The 25,134-nt window shown below is 39.2% G+C and overlaps 1 protein-coding gene and 1 long non-coding RNA gene across 6 annotated transcripts in view; one reads left to right on the plus strand and one right to left on the minus strand.

Moving 5' to 3' along the window:
* The window catches only part of LOC148686358 (uncharacterized), a 76,689-nt gene that overhangs the window by 20,437 nt on the left and 31,118 nt on the right, over window positions 1–25,134 (plus strand). The window lies entirely within an intron of this gene.
* SYT14 (synaptotagmin 14) overlaps window positions 11,585–25,134 on the minus strand; it is a 67,942-nt gene continuing 54,392 nt past the window's right edge. For 4 of the 5 annotated variants that reach the window (XM_060273030.2, XM_088666724.1, XM_060273029.2 and 1 more), the window contains 4 exons: window positions 24,098–24,366; window positions 21,908–22,357; window positions 17,528–17,717; window positions 11,585–13,348 (listed from right to left, as the gene is read on the minus strand). In XM_060273030.2, coding sequence (XP_060129013.2) covers window positions 13,035–13,348; window positions 17,528–17,717; window positions 21,908–22,357; window positions 24,098–24,366 — 1,223 coding nt within the window. In that variant the 3' untranslated portion in view covers window positions 11,585–13,034. Of the gene's footprint in view, window positions 13,349–14,526; window positions 14,605–17,527; window positions 17,718–21,907; window positions 22,358–24,097; window positions 24,367–25,134 lie in introns of all 5 variants that reach the window. The other variant, XM_088666725.1, reaches the window with a different exon arrangement.

The following is a 25,134-nucleotide window of genomic DNA, read 5'->3' on the forward strand; positions in this document are numbered from 1 at the left end:
AATAGTGATGGGGAGAACTGAGCTGGAGTTGTTGATCAATGGAAGTGAGCTTTTAGACAGCTATGGTGTGAGTTGTTTAGCAGTGAAAAAATACTGTTCATAATAACTAATGCATTTGGAATGTGACCCTGTGAAATAAAATGTTTCTTGGCCATGTTGCACTGTTGGCAATAATCAAATCATTCAATTATATGCATTTGCCAGGGGCAAAAATGATCTACTCTGAAATGTTGACTGTTGTCCGGCAGAAAAGGTTGGAAAAAGAGGACTGGGCTAGATATCCACATATTTCATGCATTAACTTTTCATATGTCATCCTTTCTGCACTTGAAAATAATGATTGCAAAAATGATGAATGATATCTAGAGAAATGAGTTATCTGGCAAAAATAACATGTTTCCTAGAAATAAGTGGAACAGCTGGGTTAAGAGTACATACCCTTTCTTTAACTATCCTCTGCTAAGACCCATGTGCTGCTGAATTTATTGAATCTTATGAAGACATACTGCTAATGTAAGTGATATATTCTGTAAGCTACATGAAGGTAGCTTGCATAGGGTTTATATTTGGTGCTGTAAATGCTGACGACGCTAACTCAGTGGTTGCCTGTTTGCAGTTTTAGTGCCCCTAGTATGGGAGGAGTGGTAAGGAAAAGTTGACTTTCTAGAGATGCCATCTGCTGGATAAGATGTAAAGGAGAGATGATAATTACTTCAGTTAATTAAAGACCCCAGGCCATATTTTCTCCATGTAGGTAGTTAATCCAAATGTTCTGGCAGAGTTCCAGCTCCAGTTATTACATACTGATGGCCTACATTTGCTTTCAAGAGCAATATGGAATGTGTCCTTCCTTGCCATAATGTAGATTCTGCACTAGAGAAGCTAGAAGAAACAGCATAGTTAATATTAGAGTTTAAACACAATCTGCTGCTCAATGGACAGCAAGAACAGTAGGCGGAGGGTTCATAGCATCATAGGAGCATAGAATTTTAGAGTTGGAAGGGATACAATGCCCTGCAATGCAGGAATCTCAATTAAAGCATCCACGGCAGAGCATGATGAAACTACAGGTGTACCTACTCAGGAGGAGGAGGAGGAGAAGGAGGAGGAGGAGGATATAACTGACCAGACAGCAGCACTTCTGAAAATATAAACTTTGTATTGTAAAGGTTACTGTAGTTAACTTAGTACCAGCAAGCTGACAAGGAGGTGGGAAATAGGTATGTCCTGCCCATTTGATTGCTTCATTTGCATCCCCAGAACAGCACGGGAACACCCGTTATTACTCATGGGGTTGCTGGATGGGAAAGTGTTGCCCACACTATTGCCAGTGTACATGAATGAAGTCAAGAAAAATCTCAAATGAGAATCATTTACGAGGGGAAAGCACAACATCTAAAGAAACCAGGGCTATCGATATCCGTAAGAGTTTATTTTAAATGTTTTATTCCCGATACAGGAGTCACTCAAAAGCCTATCCTGTGACACCAAAGTATCATAAATGAACATTTCAAAGTTCTTTACCCAATCAGATGCAGCTATCTGCATGTTAGCACTACCTTCAGAACAGGGGTGCCAACTTGAATGAAATATTGTGGGGGCCCAGGTAAGCCCTGCCCCACATAATTGATCACATGACACAATGTGCACATATCAACTTTGCGGGGGCCCAGCTAGCCTCAAATATTTTATTGTGGGGGCTGAAGACCCCACGGCCCCTAGGAGTTGGCTCCTATGCTTCAGAGGAATATGCAGTTCTGGTTGCCAAATGCTAAACATGAGAGTGGAGGTGGGGGCAAGCTGCACAAACGTCACTTGGGAGTGCCATAATTTTTACATTTGGCCTAAGAGAAATTTAGTATCAGAGACAATCTGGGCAAGTCCAAGGTTGTGTACAGATAATTCTTCAGATAAGTGGAAGTGGCACTGTGGAGCTATTACTGCCTGCAGCACACATACCTGTATTTCTCTCAAGTCATGGTGTTTGTCATGTCACATCAGTATTACAGTTGTCTAAAAAATTTCAAAAGATGCCTGAAGAAAAAAAATGTAAGATGGCTTACAGCAGCCCAAGCCAGTGCGGTGTTACAAATATGTATGAATGCTGCCGGCACTTGTTCAGTAGTGTCTATGAGATTACTTGTGATGAGCAATCCCTACCCCAGGCTTATTTAGTACAACAAAGGATGCATGCGTATCTACTATTTAGCATGTAGTCCTAGAAAGAAAGAAAAAACAATGAACCAGGTTACCTTATTCCAACCTAGCAGTGTTCCGCCATTTCAAGAATGTTTCCATTCTTTAATTTAAAAAACCACCACACATATTTCTAAAGGGTCCACTTGAAAGGTGATTCTGTCTAAAACACTAGGAAGAACTTTCTGACAGTAAGAGCTGTTTTGTCAGTGGAACGGTCTCCTTCGGGAGGTTGTGGACTCTCTTTTCTTGGATGTTTTCAAGCAGAGGTTAGATGGCCATCAGTCACGGATGCTTTAGCTGAGATTCCTGCATTTCAGGGCGTTGAACTACAAGACCCTCAATGCCCCTTCCAACTCTACAATTCTATGATTGTCATATTCAACATTTTCTTCAAAGGTTTCTGTGGAAATGAACTTAAGTCCTGTGTGGTGTACATGCAAACCGTGAGAAGCAAAATGCCACCTTAATTTCATCACACCACTGCAGTTAGAAATTAAGGACAAGGGTCTCCCTCTGCAGCAAGATTCTTGCTGCCCTTGATAATGATCAAGCTGTCAGCTCAGGGTTAGCTTCAGCACCACACCTGGGAGAGATGCTTCAATTAATAAATAAATAAATTTATTATTAATTTTCCAATACATGTATTACCGCAGCTTTGCCAATTATACAGATTGGAGAGATGCTTCCATTGTTGTCTGTATATAGCCTTTGGTGATATTTGAATAGAGTTCCTCTTTTTTATATAACCCATTTGCTGTTTATATAAATGCTTACTTCCTTTCCCCTCAAAGCAACTCTTTCTGCTTGTATTCCTGGAAATGCGCTTTCTAATTGCCACTGCTTCACTTTACAGCTTTTGTTCTTTTAGATTGCAGCAGCATTTACACATCACATCTAATTTAGATTGCCTAGAATGACAACCAATTGTTTAAATGTATTCTGCACTTCACACTCTTGTTACAGATCTCATGTAGTATGTGCATTCTTCTGAAAAAACTTCCAGAAGTACATTCCATATAATTAAGGAAGGATGGTATTTACGCAGAGAACAAAATGATCCTTAAAAAAATTATGCTAAGATCAGGTTTGTAAATAGGCAAGTTTTGCCTCTGGGTACCAAAACACACATATTTTTTTTCTTTAAAAAATAAATAAATGAAAGAATATGTTCATCCTTCTTCCAGGCTATTTATGTGCCAAAAATGCATGGGCAGGTGTACCAATACAAAGATTAGTGGCCTAATATTTTTGAAGACTGATTTATTTATCATGTCTACACCACCAAAATGAATTCAATATGGGACATGAAAATAACTGGGTGGCGGCGGGGAGGCCAGTGGAAATTTTGGCAGTAACTGTGTTATATCACAGGAAAACAATTTGCAGTTCAAGGGCCTCATATACACCTCCTGAAATTGCCATCTTCTTCTTTTCCATCCAAGTTCTTTCTTTCCTTTGTGTCCCCCACCCTCTGGTTTTGAAGTGTGCCCCCTCTTTCTATGTAGTCTCAGAACAACTGGAAGAGGCAGTATGATGTTAAAAATAAATTTATTTGTTTATTTTACTTTTTCTGGGTTGCATGGTTTGGGGTAGCTTCTGTATAGCTTCTGCCATGTGTGTGCATAGCACACTAAAGCCAGAAACATTATAGTTCGCTAGCCAAAGTTGGGCATCAGATGGAACTGTGGTTAAAGAAGGAAACTTTTGAGCTCTTTTTTGGCATGAAAGAAAGAAGGGGAGGGGAAGGAGGCAAGCCATAGGCTCACCATGACAATTAAATCATGGGTTTCTCAGCTGAATTGAACCATTGTGCTAATGCAACATGTGCAGCCCAATTCCACACATTCTTAGTCAAAAGTCCCGTTGAGTTTTGTGGGGGAATTCTGCTTTTTAAAAAAAGTGTGAATAAGATTGCTGCCTTAATTATAAATCCATCTTAATATTAGATAAAAGTCCACATTTTGAGCAATGATTTCAAGAACTGCTACTACAATTATCACTTGTGTCAACATCCATCTAAATGGATGTCTAAATGGTCAGACCACAATACATTTAGCTCAACAACAGTGACATTGAAAAAGATCCATACTGGACAATAAATCAGGTAAACGAATGAAAAAGAGTATTAAAAATAGAGAACAGTTTATTTATAGAAAATGCTGATTATTCAACTGAAAGTACAGTAACAGCAAAAGGGAAAAGTTAGCTAGGAGAAGCAGTAAGAATGCATTAAGTCAACAGCAGGAATCAGTTACGAGATCCATGCTTTCTAAAGGATATCAAAGTGTTAAAAGGAGAGTTCCTTACATTTCCATTCTAAGCATCATCAGAAAAAAGTACATTAACTGGACATTGATGTTTCAGGTCAACCAAGTTAATTCAGCAAGGATTCTGGTCCACTCATGGATATTTTATGGACTTAAAGGCCATTGGTGACTTGGTCATAACTTCAGTGTTTTAATTTCCAGGTACTTTACAGTTCAAAATACATATTTTAAATATGCAGCATACAACTTTGCAGAATAGTATCCTCTTTTTAACTGCTATTCTGTTAACACAATTTTTTATTAAAGATTCCTAAACAAGTTGCAGTGATAGTAGAAAAACAGAAGATGAAAACAAAACCTTAGTATTAAAAAAATCTAACTTTTCCCCATGAACATTTTTTTAATTTAAAGAAATAAAACAAAATGTAGAGCTGTTCTAAAGAAACATTATTATCCATAAGATATGTACAGTAAATAAAATATCCATTCTTCACTGTAAATGTAAACAGTGCTCAATCCAATTTGCAACAAAGTGAAAGGAACACATAAACACACTTTGTTTATAATGCCACAACAGCTTACGTGAATGCTTTAAGATCACTTATTAGTTCATCATCACCAATAAATATGTTTGAAATAGTTCAAGCATCATAATCTAAGAGCTAATATAGGAATTCAGAATAAGCACATTGTACAGATCTCCTGAATCTGCCGTTTTCCAATGAAAGCAGAGAAAATTCACATTCAGCCACCCAAGTCCCTATATATAGAAAACTGGCACAATATGGCTAGATGAAAATCCTGTCTGATGTGCAATAGGCAGAAAGTTTTGGGCATTTAGATGAACCCTCTTCTGATAAAATGTACCACATGGTTTTTCTGAATGTATAGATATGTGCCTTCTTGGTCATATTAATACTACATTTTGAGATCCCTTTGACTTGAAGTGGAAAATGGATTTGGTCCTGAGTGTTGCAGTTCTACCACTGTTTTTGCGTGGTAGTATATATTCTGTGAATGGGTTCTCATTGAAATCAGCTGAATCACATAATGTATTCAGCATGAATAAACCCTGCAGAATCAGTCTCTAAGTAAGGACAATGGGCCAGGACCATTATGATACAGTATTGCTCATGGAGCATCTAACCTTATATTATTTGATCCAAGTTATAAAAATAGTTAAGAAAGCTCTGTAGGAAAGTTCATAAACTCAGTAAGGGGGAATCTTGCGTTAATTTAAAAAAAGGAAAGGAAATAACATTTCATTTATCACACACTATTATTAAAATGATATTTTTAAAGCATTATTGGATGTTGCCCTCAGAAGCACCCTTGCAGCCTGTGACTTGCATTGTTAATAAATATTTTCTTAAATGTCCAAATTTACAAGATAGTTGCTTAAAATGTTACAAAGACGTACCAAGTACATTAACCTGGCCTGCCTGAACCTGATGTCTGCATCTATCAGCTGGGTGAGGAGAGACAAGGCAGGAACAGCAGGCCAGTTGCCCATGGTGCAGATGGTGGGGGACACATGCTGTGGTGCTTTGCGTGTGGGACTGGACCCATAAGTTGCCTTGTAGCCATGGAGGGTTTCAGGCCATGAATATAAGTGGGGTAAGGATCAGGCTGCACAGCATACAGAAGAACGAAGGCGGGAGCCATCAGGTACTCAGTGCAAGATTAGACATCCATTAGGGTAGTGGTTCCCAACCTGTGGCCTGTAGATCACCAGCAGATTTTAATTGCTTCTTTTATTCCTTATTGAATTCAAATTCAAACACAATGTAGTATATGTACAACATATAAGAAATAAAACAAGCAATAAAATACAATTGAAAACATACAGCCTCTAGCACAGTGCATTACAATTGCTGAAACAGGTAGACAAATAATTACATGGTCTGCCCATTTTGGCAACCACTGCATTAGGGAACTAGGACCTTGGGTAGGACATTGGCAGCTATAGCCTAAGAACAAAGTTGTTCTGCATTGTCGTACAATCTGCCACAGTAGCCAAAAGAATTCGATTGTTGCATTTCTAAATGTGGAGTTATACAAACTCTGATTTTACATCAAAGGGGAGATTTTGATACTATTTGCTTAGAGCCCCTGTGCTACAGAGAAATTGACCAGATTTGCTGATCTGTAAAGTTGCTGCTTACTTTTTCTTCGCTAATTTTTTAAAAAATTAAACCCCAGCTAAAACTGCAAACAATACATTTCATATAAAAACATCACCAAATAACAACAACTCCCAGTTCCTTTCCACCCCTCTGGTGAATGCTAAAACTTTAATGCGAGCGTTAAAGAGATACATGCCAAATCTTGTTGCTGCTACAGGGAATTTCAGGGTTGCTTTTTAAAAAAAGAATCTTCATACAAGGAAATATGCATGGGTAGTACTGAGTAACATTTTATTAAATGTTAAGACAAAACTTTAAACTATATGGAAATTTGAAAAGGCAAATACTAGAGTTCAACCAAATTTTTGCAAGCTTAAATTTTTGTGTTTAAATGTGCCTACATGATAGGGGAGATTTTGCAGGTATGCAAATCATGAAAAAGAATGAAAAATGCTGCACTGCTCAGAGAAAGCTGTGCAGAAAACATCGTTGTGTTGTTTTTCTTTTCTTTTCTTAAGCTCTAGGAAGCTGTGCATTTCCTGAGCTAGTCCACAGGACTATCCAACCTACCAATTCTATTATTGTGGGGAAGCAGAGGGATGCTATTCTCATGCTGATATGTGTTCATCTTGCTAAGAGAAATGTTGTGCTCACGAGAAGTATGTCTAGCAGTTACTGGGGTAACAAGGCTTGCAACTGACAAGATTAAATCTTTAGGCAGGACATAAAGCTCCAGGATCAACTGAGACCATAATCTGTGCAAACCATGGTGAGTGTTCACAATCACCCTGTGGTGAATCCCTTATGCAGCATCATGGTAGAAAAGGGTCCTAGCATTACACCGAGTCTCCAGCCACCACATTTTGTTTTTTAATTGCTATTTGATTTTAATGAGAGTCTGGTGGCTCATGCCAGAGCCTTTCACGCAGCTCATTTCCCAAGGGTTCCCATAGTAAGGGAGGCTAAATAAATACATAAATCACCACAGTATCAAATTAATCCACACCTAGAATTTCTGTCTGTGGTTCAAAACCCTCTTGCAATTAATAAGAGTTCTGTACTTGGTTTAAAATAGCAGCAGGCCAAAAGATAAGCAGTGATGCCAGCGTCAAACAGAGAAATTATCTTAATGCAACAGGTCCCAGCCCAGTTCTAGTCATAAGCAACTAGGTGAACACAACATCCATAGTCCTGAAGGGATATACATGTTCCCAAACCCATCAAATACTCCTCCTTTCCCTGTGTCCAGCAGCAGCAGGTAGGGCTGAAGATGCAGCAGTGAACCTGCTGTTTCTCACCTTCCCGGTCCTGGTAAGTGCCTTACAGACTTTGAACAGAGCAATTTGCCAAAAAGAGAATCTATAATTAATCTCTCTTTTCATGAGGACAGATATTCTATAACTGCTATTTGAATGAGGTGTTCCTAAAATGATTCCCTTTCTTTTTAGCTTTAAAGTAGACAAATTCCAAGCTGCTAAAGGATGAACAGGATATTAAAATCAAGACAGGGGATTTTAATAAAAGCTCATCCATGTTAAAAGGGGTACTATACTTTACACATCATTCACATAGCATCTGTGGTTGCCTAATGTCACTTGCCTTTAGTGGCATCATCTATTCGTTTATTTTAAAAACTAATATCCTGTCCAGGTTTTCTTTTTGTAAAACACCCAAGATGGCTGAGCATAACAAAAATGAAAAACCATCACTATTTAAAACAATGTAAGAGAATCCAAACATGAACAGTGAGTCAATCAACAACACTAAAAGAACCAGGCACCACACTATTCCCAACCTCACATAGGATGCAATCTCTGTTCTCCAAAAATCAAGAGCAAAAACAAAAGCCCTAATGAGTTTGATCACATGAGGCTGATTCCCACTTCTGAGTCAAACCTCTGGCCTGCCTATCCCGGTACTTCAGTGGCATTCAAGGTTTTGGACAAGAGACCTTCACCAAAGTTGCTACCAGAGTTCCTTTCAACTGCATATACCACTGATCCTGCCATAAAAGCCATAGTCCTCACATAAAAGGCTTGCTGGCATTCAGCAATAATCCACAGATTAGCAAGAAAGCAGTTGGAACAGTTGGAAACGATACAGAGAATATGCCAAGTCAGAGTTTGAAAAGCATGACGGCCCCTTTGCCAACAGCATTCAAGCAAGAATATTTCCAAGACACCCAAAATGAGTACATTAAAATGCCTCGCTCTCAAGCAGTGCAGAGCCCTGCTAATCTCTGGGTGATCTGCTAGACAGGAACTTGCAGCAACACAGTCCCCTTGTGAGAGTCCACAACACCACAAGGCCCTTTCCCTAAACATACAAATCAAGATATAATTTCCACTCAAAGAAAAAGAGGGTTGTAGCTAATTACGTTCTACTCAGGGTAGACCCATTACATTAATGAAAGTAAGTTAGCCATGTCTATTAACTTCAGTGGGTCAGTTCTGAGTAGGACTAGACTGGGATACAACCCACAGTACTTTCAAGTGAAAAATTGCAATGTTTGGGTTAAAAAAAATGGGGGCAATCCATATGATCTTTTGGGTGCAGCTGCTGGTACAAAGTTGCTTGTGTTTGGCAGGCTCTCCTGCCCCAGATAATATTTTGTATTTATATCCTGTTGTAAGGGCAGACCAGCCTTCGCCAACCTGCTGCCCTCCAGAAATTTTGGACTACAGCTCTTATCATTGCTAGCCAGCACAAAACATCTGTAAAGTATCAGGCTGGTGAAGGCTGGATCAGACCATGTAGATACTTCCCACACTAAAGTCAGGTAGCATGGGAAATGCCCCTGTGATCTAGTACAACGTGGGAACTAGCTTTAGAGAAGCAGTGTTATGGCAGCAACTACACTGAGAAGGCTATACATCTGTTGGCCCTAGCTCACACTATATTTTGGTATCATGGTGGTGGAAAAGCTAACCACATCCTGCTTTCCTAAGCATGTTACTCCACCATATAGGAATAAAGTGTTAACTCACCTATTTTGTTGTGTGTACACAACTGGAAACTGCACATACACTGTCTTCTAAAACTTGTACCTGTGTTACTACATGTACATGCCATTTCCAATTTGTGTACACATTATGCAGTTATTGCATTTGACAATTTACACAGACTTTATATGATTTTCCCCGACATCAAAATGCTATGCACTTAGGACATTTCTTGCACTAAAAGGAGTCACTGAACATATTATTAACCCTACAGCACCATTTATGCAAATTGTTCTACTATGGAGATATGACCCCACTCAGTTGAAAATGACATTAATCTGTTGCCTTGAGTTAGTTGGAGAAGGGGTGTGTGTAGAATCTAGTAACTAATACAGTAATGATAATCCCAAAAAACAAAAACAAAATCACTGAAAGGAGTGTTCTATTGATAGGATCTTATGTTAAACGTGACTTGCTGAATTCCCTTTAGGCCTTTCTAAATACATACCTAAATAAGTTTGTTGTTTTTAAAAAGTTGTCTTATGGTACAAAAGTTGAATTTTCAGTTAATACCTGTACAATAATCCTGTAGAAAGATGGAAGATTTGAATGTTTCTTACCCATCAAATGCTTTATGTGTACAAGGTAATATCCAAACAAGGCAACCAATGTGAAAATTAGGGCAAAGGTGTTAATATGACAGATTGTTGTACAAAAAAACCCAACAATGTTCTTAAAAAAATAACTCTGCTCACTTCTATCTTGCCTTTTAGCAGAATTACTCAATAGCTGTATCTATACTGTACTTTAAAGAGCAAAGAATATGCAGAGGTACAATCCTGATTAGACAACTTTCTGAATTAGGAATCTCTTAGGTCATAATCACCAACCAAGTAATACATTTTTAAAATTAGGAATATTGTTATGAAGCCACAGTTTATTCATCTGTTCCTTCTCTGTATGAATGCATAATCCAATCTTCAAGGCACTATGACAGTGCAAGTCTTACAGCGCGATCCTAAATATGCTTACTCAGAAGTTTAAATGAGTTCAATAGTACTTATTTTCTGGCAAGCCTTCTTGGAACTGGCGGCTTAGATCTATAAGTGTCTCCATTTTAACGAAAAGGTTGTAAAGTGAGGACTTCTGAAACAAAAAATCTTGTAATAAGGCTTGTATAAGGATGCACTGCGAAGTCAGTAAGAAACAAAACTGGAAATATTATACTATACTGAACAACTATTAGCATTATTTATGTTTGCAAAAGTTCCTGAATGGTTTTCTTTTAACAAATTATATTTTGTGTGCCATACTCTTCATGCAACACAGGAAGGAAAATTCATTTGGTAAATCTTTAAATCAATCAAGACTTAAATCATTCAGTTCAGCATCACATTACAGTTACAAATTTAAGTGGTGAAACATGAAAGGCACTGAATAACAATTTCAAGACAACAGCTGGGAATTTTTAAGGAGGTTCTTAAGAATTTTGAGACTGGGAACATTGCACATATTTCATATGATGCACTTGTATCCATTCATGCAAGAACTGGATCTCAAACTTAGCGGCATTCAAAAATATTGTGAAGAAAACAGAGTGATAAATATGCAATTTCTCAATCAGCTCACTCTAAATAAATAAAGGAAACATGAATCTTTTTTCACAGACTCACCTCATCCAGAAATCTTAACTGAATCTGGCACTTACTTAGGAATTCATGAGCTCTGACAACACTTGCAACAGATAGATTCCATCCTCAGATATGCATAATAGAAGTTCTAGGTGCTTATTTAAACTGTACTAATTTTTAATCATGATGCCAACCTCATCCTCAAGGAAAGCTTCAGTATCACACAGTATCCCTGAAATTTACCAGTAGTTGAAACAGAAAGTGGTGAAACATTTATTGCAAGAACTTTAAAACTAGCAGACTCTAGTCATACTTTCCTTTGTGCTTCACATCTCATAATGCATGTAGGTGCCGTTCAAAGATTTATATTACGATTAACACATTGCTGAGGTTAAATAAATTGACAGATGTCATACAGGTTTATTTCCCTTATTTATTATCTAAGATTACCGAAGTCCTTATTCCCAGCTGTATTAATCCTTAGATTTTACCACTTTTGAATTTTCAAAGGTTTGTAATACAAGGTTCATATAAAGGCCAACTGATTTAATGACAAAGAAATTTTACTAAAGTTATTAGCTGTAGTCCTGCACTCTGCTACCTAAACAAAAATACCACTGGTATCAGTGAGACTGGCCAGAAACTGCATACATGATTTCAACCATGCTCTACTACTGGGGGGAAATAGAATGACTTTAGTTGTGTCCTGGTGCTTCTGTTCATGCAGTGAAACTTTTTTTTAAACTCGATCTCCATACTGTGAAAATTCCTGTCAGTTTCAAAGCATGGAGGGCTGCTATTTGAGAAACACATGTCTAAAGCTCCCTTAGGCACATTGAATTAGTTGTGCAGCTCTTTAGATCCTATGTTTTCAACCTGTCTAAATAGGCCTGTGAGGGATCCATAAAAAAAAAAAAGATCACTGCATGACATAAAGTGGAGATTATTCCTGAGGTGGACTCAAAGACAATTTGATCAATGCCAAAAATATTGAGACCTGATTTGACAGATCCTAGGAAACGACATGCAAGAGGATCCTGCATGGTAAATTGGCACAATAGTTCAAGAGAGCAGAAAGTTTTTTGAGAGAGGCTTCCCTTCCCATGGTGTATACACACACATCTTTCTTTTCTCTCGCTGCTGCCACCGGTCAAACAAGTCTGTAAGTTCCTGAAACAACACAAAAAGGTGTTTGCCAGGGATGAATTGTGATGGGTTTATTATGCACACCATTAACAGTGATTCATCATTCTAACAACTTCCGCTCTTGGGAGCGAATAGGGAGTTACAACCCCCAGCCTAAAGCAGGCACCACAGAGGAGCTGTTTGTGTATCTGATAAAACATGCAGGAGTGCTCTTGCATGTTGTTCTTCAAAATTAAACTCCGTTAAGGAAATGTTAAGTTCCTAAGGGGGTGGGGAAGCAATGTTCCAACTACTGTGTGTCAAAATCCTAATTTTTGTGTTCCACTATTTAACTACTCCCCCAGCTCTCTAAATCTGCTTCTCGACAAGTCATATATAACACAGCATAGCACCTCTAAGAAAACAAACACAATCAGAGAATTTTGCAATAGTAGATGACTTACACAAAATATCTATTAGTTAAATGGAGAACTGAGATGTGAACAAAAACAATCCTGAAAGTGTCAAAATAAGGACTTGGAATTGCTCTTTCTTCTGCGTCCAGTGCATGTCACCTGAACTCAGTGATGTTAACTGAAGATGTGAAAGTAAATTCTGCTCCACGGCATTTTGTGCATCTGTAAAAGTGGAATGTTGAATTGCAACTTCTGCAACACTTCTCTTGGTTGCACCTGCGGGGCAGCCTCGTGGAATCCTGACATTACGTGGAGCCGCAACTACTCATTAAGATTCTAACAACGAGTGCCACCTACATACTTGCTGTCCTTTGGATTCCTTCATCTCAGTCCAGTGATTTAGTTCCTCTTCGCCAGAACTGTTCAAACCTAAAGAAATCCAGCCTATCATTTCCTTTCGTTTCATGCTGCGTTTATTATACACAGACAATATGAGTGTAACGTCAGAAAGCTGAAACAGTGCCACCTGGAAAATAAAGGTCTCTTTGTAGACTGGATTTGGTTGCCCTCTTCGGATAGATGTCTTGCATTTGGACATCTCTTGGCCCATAGAATTCAGCAACGTCAGCTTAACAAACGTATCTACAAAATAAACAATGTCATGCATAAGATGCTTTAGACAAAGGATTTCTCCTACGAAAATACACCAGACTATCTTTAAGGTTATGGCGTATACCATGTTGAAATTTGAGTAGTTGACTAAACTTAAGCCATGTTTTAAAAAGGAAGTAAACATTGAAGTTCAACTTTTACTTAATTGCATTATCCTTACATAACAAGTTTACTTAAAGGTATACCTCATAATCCTTCTATCCATTCACCCCCTGCTCACTTGCATAAAGCAGACATGTGTAGTAGCATTAACACTCAGCAAGCTACAACTGGCCACAACACTGTAAAGCATTTCAGAGTTTTCAGATAATGTAAACAGGTGGATAAAAAGAGAAATGAAATAAAGAAATAATTTACAAGTAAAAATATATGTATGAGATGGAGTGCAGTGGTGACATCATGGGCGCTCAGAATGAAATGTTTACTGGGGGGAAATTCTCTGCATGGATGTGGTTCAAGGGTTGTCAGTTTTTTCTTTGATTTGTGAATATTTACAATGCCAAAAAACAAAATGCATCGACGAGCTGATGTTTACTCATCTGAGTAAAGCTCTTCATGCCTAATTTTTACTATTCAATGTATTGTTTTGTTACATTATTTGGGCACAGTTGCTTTATAGTGCTTTTAAGAAGTACTATGCTAGAACAATAGCTCAGATATTCAGGCCACGATCCAAAATCCTATCTGCACAGGGGGAAATATTCCAATGTTGATAGAAGAGAACGGGAAAGCATCTATCTGTGCACCAGAGCTACTGAATCGTGGACATGAATTCATTAATACATTTGACACCAAAAACTATCAGTTTCATTATAGTGTTTTCCACTTTGTCTGGGAAAATACACTCACGGCCACTGAATGCAGCATGCTGCATCCATATCTGTATTTCATGGTATTTAGAAACAGACAGTTTTTGTGTCTTCTTTTTTGGCTTACCTATTAAATTAGACTTCACATTTTAATTTTCAGATCTTTGAAATACCATCATCCAGTCAGAGATTTGGTCTATCTCCATTATAAGAGTGAAATAGTTAATTAAGGTAAATTGTCATAAACCAACATGGTGGCGAGTGGTGGAGAGCTTTGCTGCTGGCAACTTTCTTTTGCATGAAAAAGACAACATCCAATTAGTCTCTACAGGAACTCACCTCGTATTATATAAACCTGTCCACCTATCAAGTGTTTTAGACAACAGAACAGTCCGTCTGACAACAGGGGGTGGAAAGCAGTAAAAGAAATAATGACCAGATGTCAATAGTTGGGTGAGAGAGGATCAAAGGTTAAAGTTTAAGAGGAAACACTATTCACCAGAGTGGAAGAAAATGAAACCTTAACAAATCAGTTTAGAGAGAGGGACCAAACAAAAGGATTGGCAGGTACAATTTAATGAAATGAATTCTGTAAGGTCACTGTGTAATCTTTAACAGGGAAAAAAATTACACCGTTTCAAGTAATGGGATATTTTAGTATTAATTTCTATTGTGTTTCTAACACAGAACATACAGATTCATGCAAAAGATTATGCTACAAAACTACAGAAATAATAGTGTCACCTTTATCGGACCATCCTCTTTTTCATGCAAACTCCAGCTTTTTGAGTAAGGGTCAGTTCAATGACCTCAAACTAGTGGAGCCTCATTTGAGGTCAATGGGATTACAAAAGGGTAAGCGGTCACTGAATTGAATCCTGTATATATTACAAACAACAAGGTGAAAGCTAATTGGATTAAACGTTAGTTTGATCAATACACTGGTTGTTGTGGTGTGTTTTTTTTTTTAAAAAACACCACAACACTATTCTGTACATTTAATGCTACTTTACACCATCATTCATCTGAGATAAATTATTACACCAAAGTGCAAAATCTTGTGATCACAGACCATCTAAAGCTTAATGGCTGCTTAAACGCACCCATAAAGCTCTCCTGTAAGCATAGGCTTTCTACTCAAACTACAGTGTCTGGGAAGCCTGAGTGAAGAGCACAGCGGAGATTAGTGCCTAGATCTGTTCCCAACACTGCAATGAACAGACAGTAAAATTTGGTGTGTGCATCACAACACCTGCATGTGCAAGGAGATTCTGGATCAGGGCACCAGATTCCTCAACTCATGACTGTGATATGGGTCCATTCCAAACAAAATGGAAGGAGATATAGGGCAGAACATGTATAACTTTTTTCTTGTCTTGGACCTTCAAGACTGTTTAAAAGATTTTTTGAAAAACAACAACAATGCTTGTAGCAACCCAAACGGATAGATAGAAGTGTATACAATTATGAATGGCATGGAAGAAGTGGATAGAGAAAAGTTTTTCCCCCTCTCTCATAACACTAGAACTCAAGGACATTAAGCTGAATGCTGGAAGATTCAGGACAGATAAAAGAAAGTATTTCTTCACACAGCACATAGTTAAACTGTGGAACTCACTCCCCCAACAGCAGAGATAGCCACCAACCTAGATGTAGCTTTAAAAGAGGATAAGACAAATTCATGGAGGAGAGGGCAATTGATAGCTATTAGCCACAACAACTATCTCCATGGTTAGATGCAGTAATACTTCTGAATACCAGTTGCTGGAAACAGCAGGAGGGGAGATTGCTGTTGCACTCAGGTCCTGCTTGCAGGCTTCCAACAGACATCTGGCTGGCCACTGTGCGAACAGGATGCTGGACTAGATGGGCTATTGGCCTGATCCAGCAGGCTCTTCTTAAGTTCTTACAACTTAACATCTTGGTAGCAATGGTTGTTGAGTATCGTACCTAGTTTGTCTTTTCTCCTCCCAAGGTTCCGACTACCACTGTGGTTTTCTACTGCTTACCGTACTTTTTTCTTTACTGATTTGTATATGATATGTGTGGCTCCCAGGGGCTAAATTTGGGTGCTAGCACAATGTACATCTGATTCCTGGGCCCACTTGCACATTCTGGTCCCGACAAGTGAACAAAAGGAACTCAATTATGCCCAGTTCAAACACATTCCTAGCTCCATCTGAGGCTATGGGGTGGAGCAGTCTACTGGGGCCAGGAAAGGAAGAATTCACAGTGGAATAACAGAGCCTTGACAGTCTTGTGATGACTAGGCTGGTAGGTGGGTGCCAGGCTGCTGCAGGGAAAATATGTGGAAGTTCCATGACATCCTTTTCATCTATTGTTGGGGGCATGCCAGGGCACGGGAGAGCTTTAGATCGTGTGGATCCAATGTCTCTTTCATTCTTCCCTGACATGCCCCCTTTTCCTTACCAACACAGCAGAAGCACTGGTGGCAGAAGAGACTTCCAGTTACAGAAGTGCCCTATAGGGGTAGATCTCCTCTGCCTACAGATCTCCCTCTCCATCCATGGAGTGGGAGGTCTGCAATTTCTTAGGATTGCACCCTTATTTGCCCAGTTTATCCATAAAGGCAAGCCAAACCATGGCTCAGCATGACTGTTCAAGTGCACAGGTACTCACAGTAAAAATCACAGCCACTTTGCTCCTTTCTGGTCTTGCTACTGCTGTCCAACCCAATGCTACCCCATGGTTTGGCTCAGCATTATGTCTGAACTCTGGTTTGTTGTTTGAGTACCCCATACAAACAAGAAGCAGGAAGCAAGAACAAGTCACGTGACTGTCTTCCTATCTGTCTATCTCTAGAGTGTGCAACATTTCTTCATATCTGGTATCAGGAATAAATATAATATAAATCATATTATACTATGAGAATATAAAATCTAAATTATACATGTCGGTATCAGTTAAACTCTCACACACTGATAAACTCTTACAAGAGGATCCTTAACCGCAGTAGCATCAACACATTTACATAAACATTCATTGGCATTCACTTTTAAAATACATTATAACTTTTTATATTGGCTCTGTGATGTGAGGCATTAATAGTTTAGCAATTAATCATTATGATAAAGGCAATTTATTAGTCAGCCAGTCATGAAAAATTAAAAGGATCTTGTCAAATCACAACTAATATTTTGAATTTTAGATTTCTGCCATTTCCCCAATGACTGGAAATATAAAACATGAAACAGATTAACTGATGATTGCAGTATTTCAGTTTGACTGGATAAAGCTAAATGATAGGATTGAAGTCCCCACCAGTGAAATCCCCCCAAGTGCAGAAGTATTAGGATAAAAAAAAAAATATTCCACTCACTGGGTGGTCTGTTTGCTGCCAGGTTTTTGAAGTGGCTGCCTTTTATCACTTCTGCTGCTAGTCTTCCAGTTGTGGCATTATAAAGCAGTCCAATGAGGATTTCTGGAGCTGAGCCATGTGCCAGAGACTGACAGGAGGAGGTACTTTCACTGCAGGACATTTCTGACATGCTCATTTGGGAGTCGCAGCCCTAGAAGCAAAAGCAAAGCGTTTGCAAGCATTTTAAGCAGCCAAGATACTGAAGAACCCATTCCCAGTATTTATATTTCCCTAGATTTTGACTCTACAGTAACTTGATCTTAACAGTGCTTGACAGCTTAATGAAAATAAAAAATGGGGGTGTGGATCTGAAAGAACAATACATATAAGAGTGAAATATAACCCTCCTCAAAATATAAAGAAGGCCACTTTCTATGCCAACAGAACCAGTATCACAAATAGGAATAATAAGTTCTCAAAGTGCTGGAAAATGCTCAGTTTTCCTCTTTGAACAGAGCTGCATGTGATAAACTATGGGTCAGGAGGGAAAATTCATGCACAGAAAGGTTTTCACTACCCTCTTGGTCTAAGAATGAATTCCCATGCTCAACGCCTGCAGAGACACACAGTGTCCCTGCACCATTCATACAACATTAAACCAAGGACCAGCCCTGATCACCTTCTACCAGAGAGATCAATTCCAGGAATCTGTTTCCTCTAGCTTTCTATAACAGCTGTAGGAGAATGCAGCAAGGCGAGATTCCAGGGGCCCCCAATGTTCAGAACAAAGCTGAGGCAAAATATCAAGCTGTGAAATTCGATGCTCAATTCACCCACCCCAGAAAACAATTAAATCTCATCACATACATTCTAAGCCAGGATTACATTACCATCCCAACCCAAAGAACTGGAATTACCTTGCCTTAAGTCAGAATCGCAGTATGATAAATCTGGTTGCTGGAAATCAAAAGGTATGCTTCTGCAGGTTTCCCATAACTGCAGGCAAGGGTCTATCACTGACACTCAGTGTGGACCATGTTCTTATAAATTAGGAATCTTTTCCAGAAAGCAGTTGCAAGCACGTGTTTGCTGCTATGAAGCACATTCTACTCAAAATGGGTGCCCTGTATTTGCGTTTGTTTGGGATAGTAAATAATGTAGTGGAGTTAGCAGAGTCTGTAACCTGAAGCGTCTGTAACCCAAGGTACTGTACCACTGTAGTTCAGTCAGATGCAGTTGGAAGCCTTGTCCAAATTCACTCCAGTGCAGGGGATTGCTCTGCTCATCTACAATCCTATATCCACTTATCTAGGCGAAAGCCACACAGAACTCATTGGTTCTTACTTGCATAGACCATGGGTAGGTAAACTAAGGCCCGGGGGCCAGATCCGGCCCAATCGCCTTCTAAATCCGGCCTGTGGATGGTTTGGGAATTAGCATGTTTTTACATGAGTAGAATGTGTGCTTTTATTTAAAATGCATCTCTGGGTTATTTGTGGGGCATAGGACTTCGTTCATTCCCTCCCCCACCAAAAAAATATATAGTCCGGCTCCCCACAAGGTCTGAGGGACAGTGGACCTTGCTGAAAAAAGTTTGCTGACCCCAGGCATCGACTCTACAGAATTGCATGAAGTAACTAATCAGAGTTTTAGAATAATTGGTTAAAAGACAACTTCTCAAAGGCCTTTGCTTATAATTTGTTTGTTTTTTTCAATCTCAAGAGGGCAAACTGGTAGATGCATTATTAAAAATCTCCTTCTGTCTTGGGCAAAAAACACTGATTAAAGTAAAATCAAATGAAAAACATAATTCCTTCACTGAGTATAATCAAGAGACTCAAATCTTTAAAAATTATTACATACAGCTGTAATTTATTACTACCGAGTCTATAAAGTTATATCAAATTTCCTTCTGAAAATCATAAATGATATGTGAAATATATGCACAGGCAAATTATTCTAAGAACAAAAGTATCACGCTATTCACAGATCAGCTTTGTTCCCAAACTTAAGCTACTGTGAATAATATACTCTCAAAATGAAATGACAAAACAGAATTTATATGTTTTGGCAAATCAGTGTTCCAACTTCCTCAACAGACATTTGGCAAGGTAGGAATGGCACCCTTGTGCCACTTTTCTCATTTGATGCACAATGCGGTGTCTTTACAAGTTTTCTAATAAAAATTATGCATTACATCTTAGTGGGTAAAAATGAGAAGATAGATTATTTAATTTGTTTGGAATGTGCTGTGACAGAGCATTAAAATTATTGCCTAGATACCCTTTTTATAATCTACATTAGTGTCAAATAGTGTCATATGCAAGGCATCTTTCGCTGACAAACATACTTCACAGCTATGTAAGAATGCAGTCATAAAAACTTTTCAAACATTTGATTAAAGGGTAAGCAGGCACATATCAGTCTATTTCTGGTTTATGCCTCTTTCAAACAATGCTCTTTCATAAATCCATTTCATCATGTTTCTGCATTAATCTACAAGATTTTTTTAAAACGCACAAATGTCAAATTTAAATAAATATTTTCTGAACATATTTTATCTCTAAATATGCATTTATAAATGTATTTTACCTCAAATACTTTACATATTTTTGAGTGGAAAAACTGCAGCAGAAAATTCAGAGGCGTGCTAAATCTAAAGAACAACTACCGGTAGGTTCCAATCTGCAAAAATAGCTTGGGAGGTGTGGGTCAGCTCAGTTTCAATCAGCATTCACAAAGAGCAACTTCCTCAGGCATCCCCGATAAAGGGATCCCAAGTCAAAAATCACAACCTAACATTAGAGTTAACCACACATAAGGTCAGTAGTAGCATGACACTGGCATCACTGCTGCTTACCTGGACAGGGGTGGGAACAGGCCACAGTCCTACCAATGGAACCATGTAGCCATAACCTCACTGTTGCCCTGCCTTGTCCAGGTAAGCCGCAGAAATGCCAGTCACAGGAGGCCACAACACACACTGCTACTGATTAAGCCCACTAAAAACCATGGTCTTAAATGCTAATTCATGGCTGTGAGTACTCTGAAAGAATAGCCCATTATCAAAATAATGTCAGTCACCTCATGATTTTTTTTGGCAAGCTTTATAGAACACACACACCCCTCCCAAGAGAATATTGCATGTGTGTGTATGTGCGTGTGTAGATCCACTATTCTTTGAGGAATCCGTTCTATAAAGAAAGCATATGACCTTACTGTAAGCGATAGATAGCCCCATTATCCTTAAAGTCTTCTGACGGCAGACAGATGTTTCTTGAATATAGCATATGATGCTCTCCTGTCTCATTGCAAATTCAGTTGGGAAGGATTTGGTTGAGTGCTGCCTGCACCTGATGCAGGGTGGTTCACGCCATTTGGCAGAATCCTACCGTACTTCTCACAAGGTGATACAATAAGCACATATCTGAGGAACCCAGAGGAAACTGTGTAGTAAATGCAGGGAAAACTAACTGGAGCTTAGGAAGCTGAATCATTCTGTTTCTTCTCTTTTCACCCCTCTGCCCCCCCTACCCATGTTTGTCTCTAGTACCACCAGCTTCTCAAACCTAGACTTGAGCAACAGTTGTTCGTTGTGGATCTGTTCAGACAAGCCACTTACATTATTTCAGAGAGCTCACACATTCCAACTTAGTAATACTCATCTTGTATTACACAAATGAGAGCCCTGTTGTTTACGTTACATTGTAGGATAAAATGATGTGCACACATTGAGCTGGTTTAATTACCTCAGATTTAGCATTTCCTGAAAGCACCCCCTCAGATGATAATTATTACAGAAACAACTATCAGAGATCTCACATTTCTTTCTGTCTTGTTCTCCATTGGAGGAAACCTTCCCGTATTTCTGATAGCATCCTGTTACAGAGGAATCTCGGCTGACACGCAACAGCAAAAGCAATAAATTTCAAAGCACAATTAATAGCATCCATCTTTTAATAAATAATAATAATAATAATTAACTAATTTACTATTTTCAGGTGGCTTACACACACACACACACACACACACACACACACACACACACACACACACACACAGCTCTCAAAGGCCAAGATAAAGAGGTGTGTCTTTGGCATATGACAAAAACTAAATAATGGTAATGCTACATGGAGCTTTGCTGGGAGGGAATTCCAAAGTTTTAGGGCTACTACCAGGGCCAGTCCAAGACATTTCAGTGCCTGAGGTGAACTCCAAAATGGATGCTCTCCTTCCCCACCAGAAAAGAAGGGGTGAGCGAATTTCATTAAATAAACCAACTACTCATCGCCCCACTGTAACGATTTTCCTGCTGTACAGAAGTATATTTCTTTGTGGCACAAATAACTGTTCTAATCAGAATCCTTGGTTGTACACTTTTCTGCATGATTTAATACTCACGGAAATAGGGTACGCTGGCTCCAATGTCACTGGTACCGACATCTTCCCTTGAAGATTTAATTTGGTTAAGTAAAATATCTTTTCTCCCAAAATCCTCTCTCTTTTTACACGGCGTATACTGTACAGTCTAAAGCGCACTGCATAATTCCCAATCATCTCAGACTCAATGTGATTAAATTTAAATGTCTCAGTGAAGACAGGGCATGGACCCCGCTGGATGCTGGTCTTTGCTCTCTGCTTCTTGATAGGAAGAAGAACCAGGTGTACTTGCCATAAACTTCCACTTGTCCTGCTATAATTTGGAATGTCTGTGACAGCTGTCACTGTTATCAGAAGCCTCTGTTCCTGCGAGTCGTAGTCAAAAGTCACATCCAGGGTGCCATACTTAGCTTCTGGTTCAGGATCAAAAGATTTAGGGAGCTGTGATGATGATCCTCGAACTGACAGATCCTAAATGAAATGGAGCAGAGGTTTTACATACATTCACGCCCATTTAGACATCTATAACTGTATCGATACACTATGTGATACATTTTGTTAAAAGTGATTTCTCGAGTATGTCTTTACAAAAATTGTTAAAATTAAAATGCTTGTCCTCAGTGACGGAGTATAATGTTTTGTTCATTTCACACACAAGGTATTTGAATATTCAAGGAAGGACAGCATGCTGTCAGGCAGTCAAAGAAAAAAAGAGAGGGCTTCTTTTACTGCTTGTGAAAAGAGCCAATCAGAAGAGAGAAAGGCAAGAATAAAAGGTTTATAGCAATAAGGTGAAAGTGTTTGGGAACAGTTGGGAGAACTGGCTAGGACAATGTTGAAGGAGTCGGGAGGAGTTGAAGAATTAAAGTGACAATTTTTGGATTGTGCATCCTGCTACATAGAAGCAGGGGCTGTAGAAATTGTACTTTTAAAGGCAAGACTAGGAGATGCCGTTCATGACATTATCAATTGTGGGCATGGCATTTTAAAAGTTAAAAGCATGTGCAGGAGGTCTGATCTGGATCAGGATTCTGATACAGGGAATGGGTGGGTAAGCTAACCCTTCCCCCCCCTACTATAGTCACTTTCAGGATTAGGCCTTCTGCACCTGCTATGTCTACTGGGGGGAAAGAACTTCCATTGGTGATAAATTATTATTATTATTATTATTATTATTATTATTATTATTATTATTATTATTTTTGCAGCTGTTTCAAAACACCTGGTGATTCTTCAGAGTGCCACCTTCCTAATTGCATGCTGTACATTTAAACTATCCAAGCACATTATTAATTATAAGTAAGAATGGGATTCACATGTGTAGCCAAATCTGCTAATAATTTATGGTTGTGGTGGATGACGGTGGTGTTATCTGTGTACCAAACATTAAGATTGCAGTCAAAGAATTCCACTGAAAAGTTAGCAAGCCTAACTACAATAGACTTACATTTATATATTTATTTGTTGCAATTACTTCTTTCCCACCTTTCAGGATACAAACCCTTCCACGGCAGCTTATTAGTGACATTAAATTACTTTTTTAAAGAATGCAATATTTTACTATGAGGATAGTAAAAAGTCATGGCTATTCTTCCCACAGGGCATTTGGTGGAGGAAAGGCTCGGGGCAGAGATGGGGAAGGAGAAGTTAACTTCATGCCCTGAGGTGGTCTTCTGATATGTCAGAATTGGGGAGTGTTTTTCACCCCGGGGGCCACGTTTTCTTCAGGGCAAGTTTCCGGGGGCCATATGGAAGTGATGAGTGGGGCCAGAGGGAAAGGTGGTTTTCACCTTTTTACAGTAGGCTAGTTTCTACATGAGTTTGACCAAACTGCGGGAGGCAGTGCAAGACAGGAGTGCCTGGCGTGCTCTGGTCCATGGGGTCACGAAGAGTCGGACACGACTAAACGACTAAACAACAACAAGTTTCTACATACTCACACACACTCCTTGATCCTCTATCCAGGCAAGCAAAAAAGCATTGCCACATCCTCTCTGACGTAAACTCTAGCAAAGGCTTTGATAGAGGCTGCATCTCAGTTCTCATGCTCAGCAGGAGGAGCTTAAAGAGTTCTCTGCCTGGGTGGTGCATGTATGGGTCAATGGGGAAAGCCATGTTTCAAGGCCTGACTGAACTGTAATGTATTGGAACCAATGCTGCTTCAGTATATCCTGAATAATTTTGGTACAATTGGGAGAATGTGTGGTTTACCTCTGGGCTAAGGACTGCAGTGCTGTCACTGGGCACATCTTCTTCATATCCTTTGTTATGGAAGCTTTCTATTTCATGCCCAGTGCTCCCTTCGCTTGGGCATTTATACGAGCATCTTGGACTGTTGCTACACTGAGAGAATTCACATTTGCTGTCACCAACTTCGGAGGGCGTGCATGAGAGATGCGGGGAACCACTATCATCTTGGTAGGGTGGGGGCTGCAATTCATCAAGAGGAGGTGTTTGTCTCATTCTCTGAATGCAGTTTGCTAGGAATAAATAACAGTTATCATAGGCTTTCATTCTGTAAGAAATGTGGCTGGAAGAGAAAAACATCATTTGTTTAGCATGGTGGTGCTTTACGAGGAATTCAAACATGGTGGCCCTGATCCAAAGAGTTATGTGCTGAGCTTGGTGCATGAAGAAGGGACTGCATCCCTCATCTCTAGGTATGCTCCCTTACCACTCCTGCCCCATGGATCCAGATACTCTTTTGCCCTGCCCTGGTTATCCTGAACTTCCAAAACGACCCATTGTCACCTGCTATCCAACAATGCAGCACCGGGTTGCACAGGGTTAAATTCTACCTCAAATTGCCGCCCGTGCCTTCTCATAAAAAGTACTTCCTAGGTGTGATCTTCTGTCCTTGATAAGATTCTGACAATTCTTGTGGCTTCTTTCCTTGCCTAACTTTCCTAGCTTGATACTTGAATCATAACCCTGAGTCTGTCACTATGAGGCATGTGCTTGCTTGACTGCTATAGTTGAGTTCATCTCCTGGTTCTGAGGTCTAAGAGCTCACCTACAGTTCTGATTCTGTAGTGTATTCAGTTCCAGTCCAGATCCTGCAAAGACAATCAAGAGTGCCAAATGTTGTGGCTACGTTTTCCAAAACATATAGCCAAGTTCTTTTAAATGGATCCTTATTTTAACTTTGCAAGTACTGTAGTATATTTTAAATATTATTAGGGGGCTGATCAAAGCTTTTTAACTGATCAAAAGGTGCCCCCAATTTATAGGGAAACACATTGTGTTAA

Source organism: Zootoca vivipara, chromosome 3 (genome assembly GCF_965207765.1).
Source record: "Zootoca vivipara chromosome 3, rZooViv2.hap1.1, whole genome shotgun sequence".
Taxonomy (NCBI): domain Eukaryota; kingdom Metazoa; phylum Chordata; class Lepidosauria; order Squamata; family Lacertidae; genus Zootoca; species Zootoca vivipara.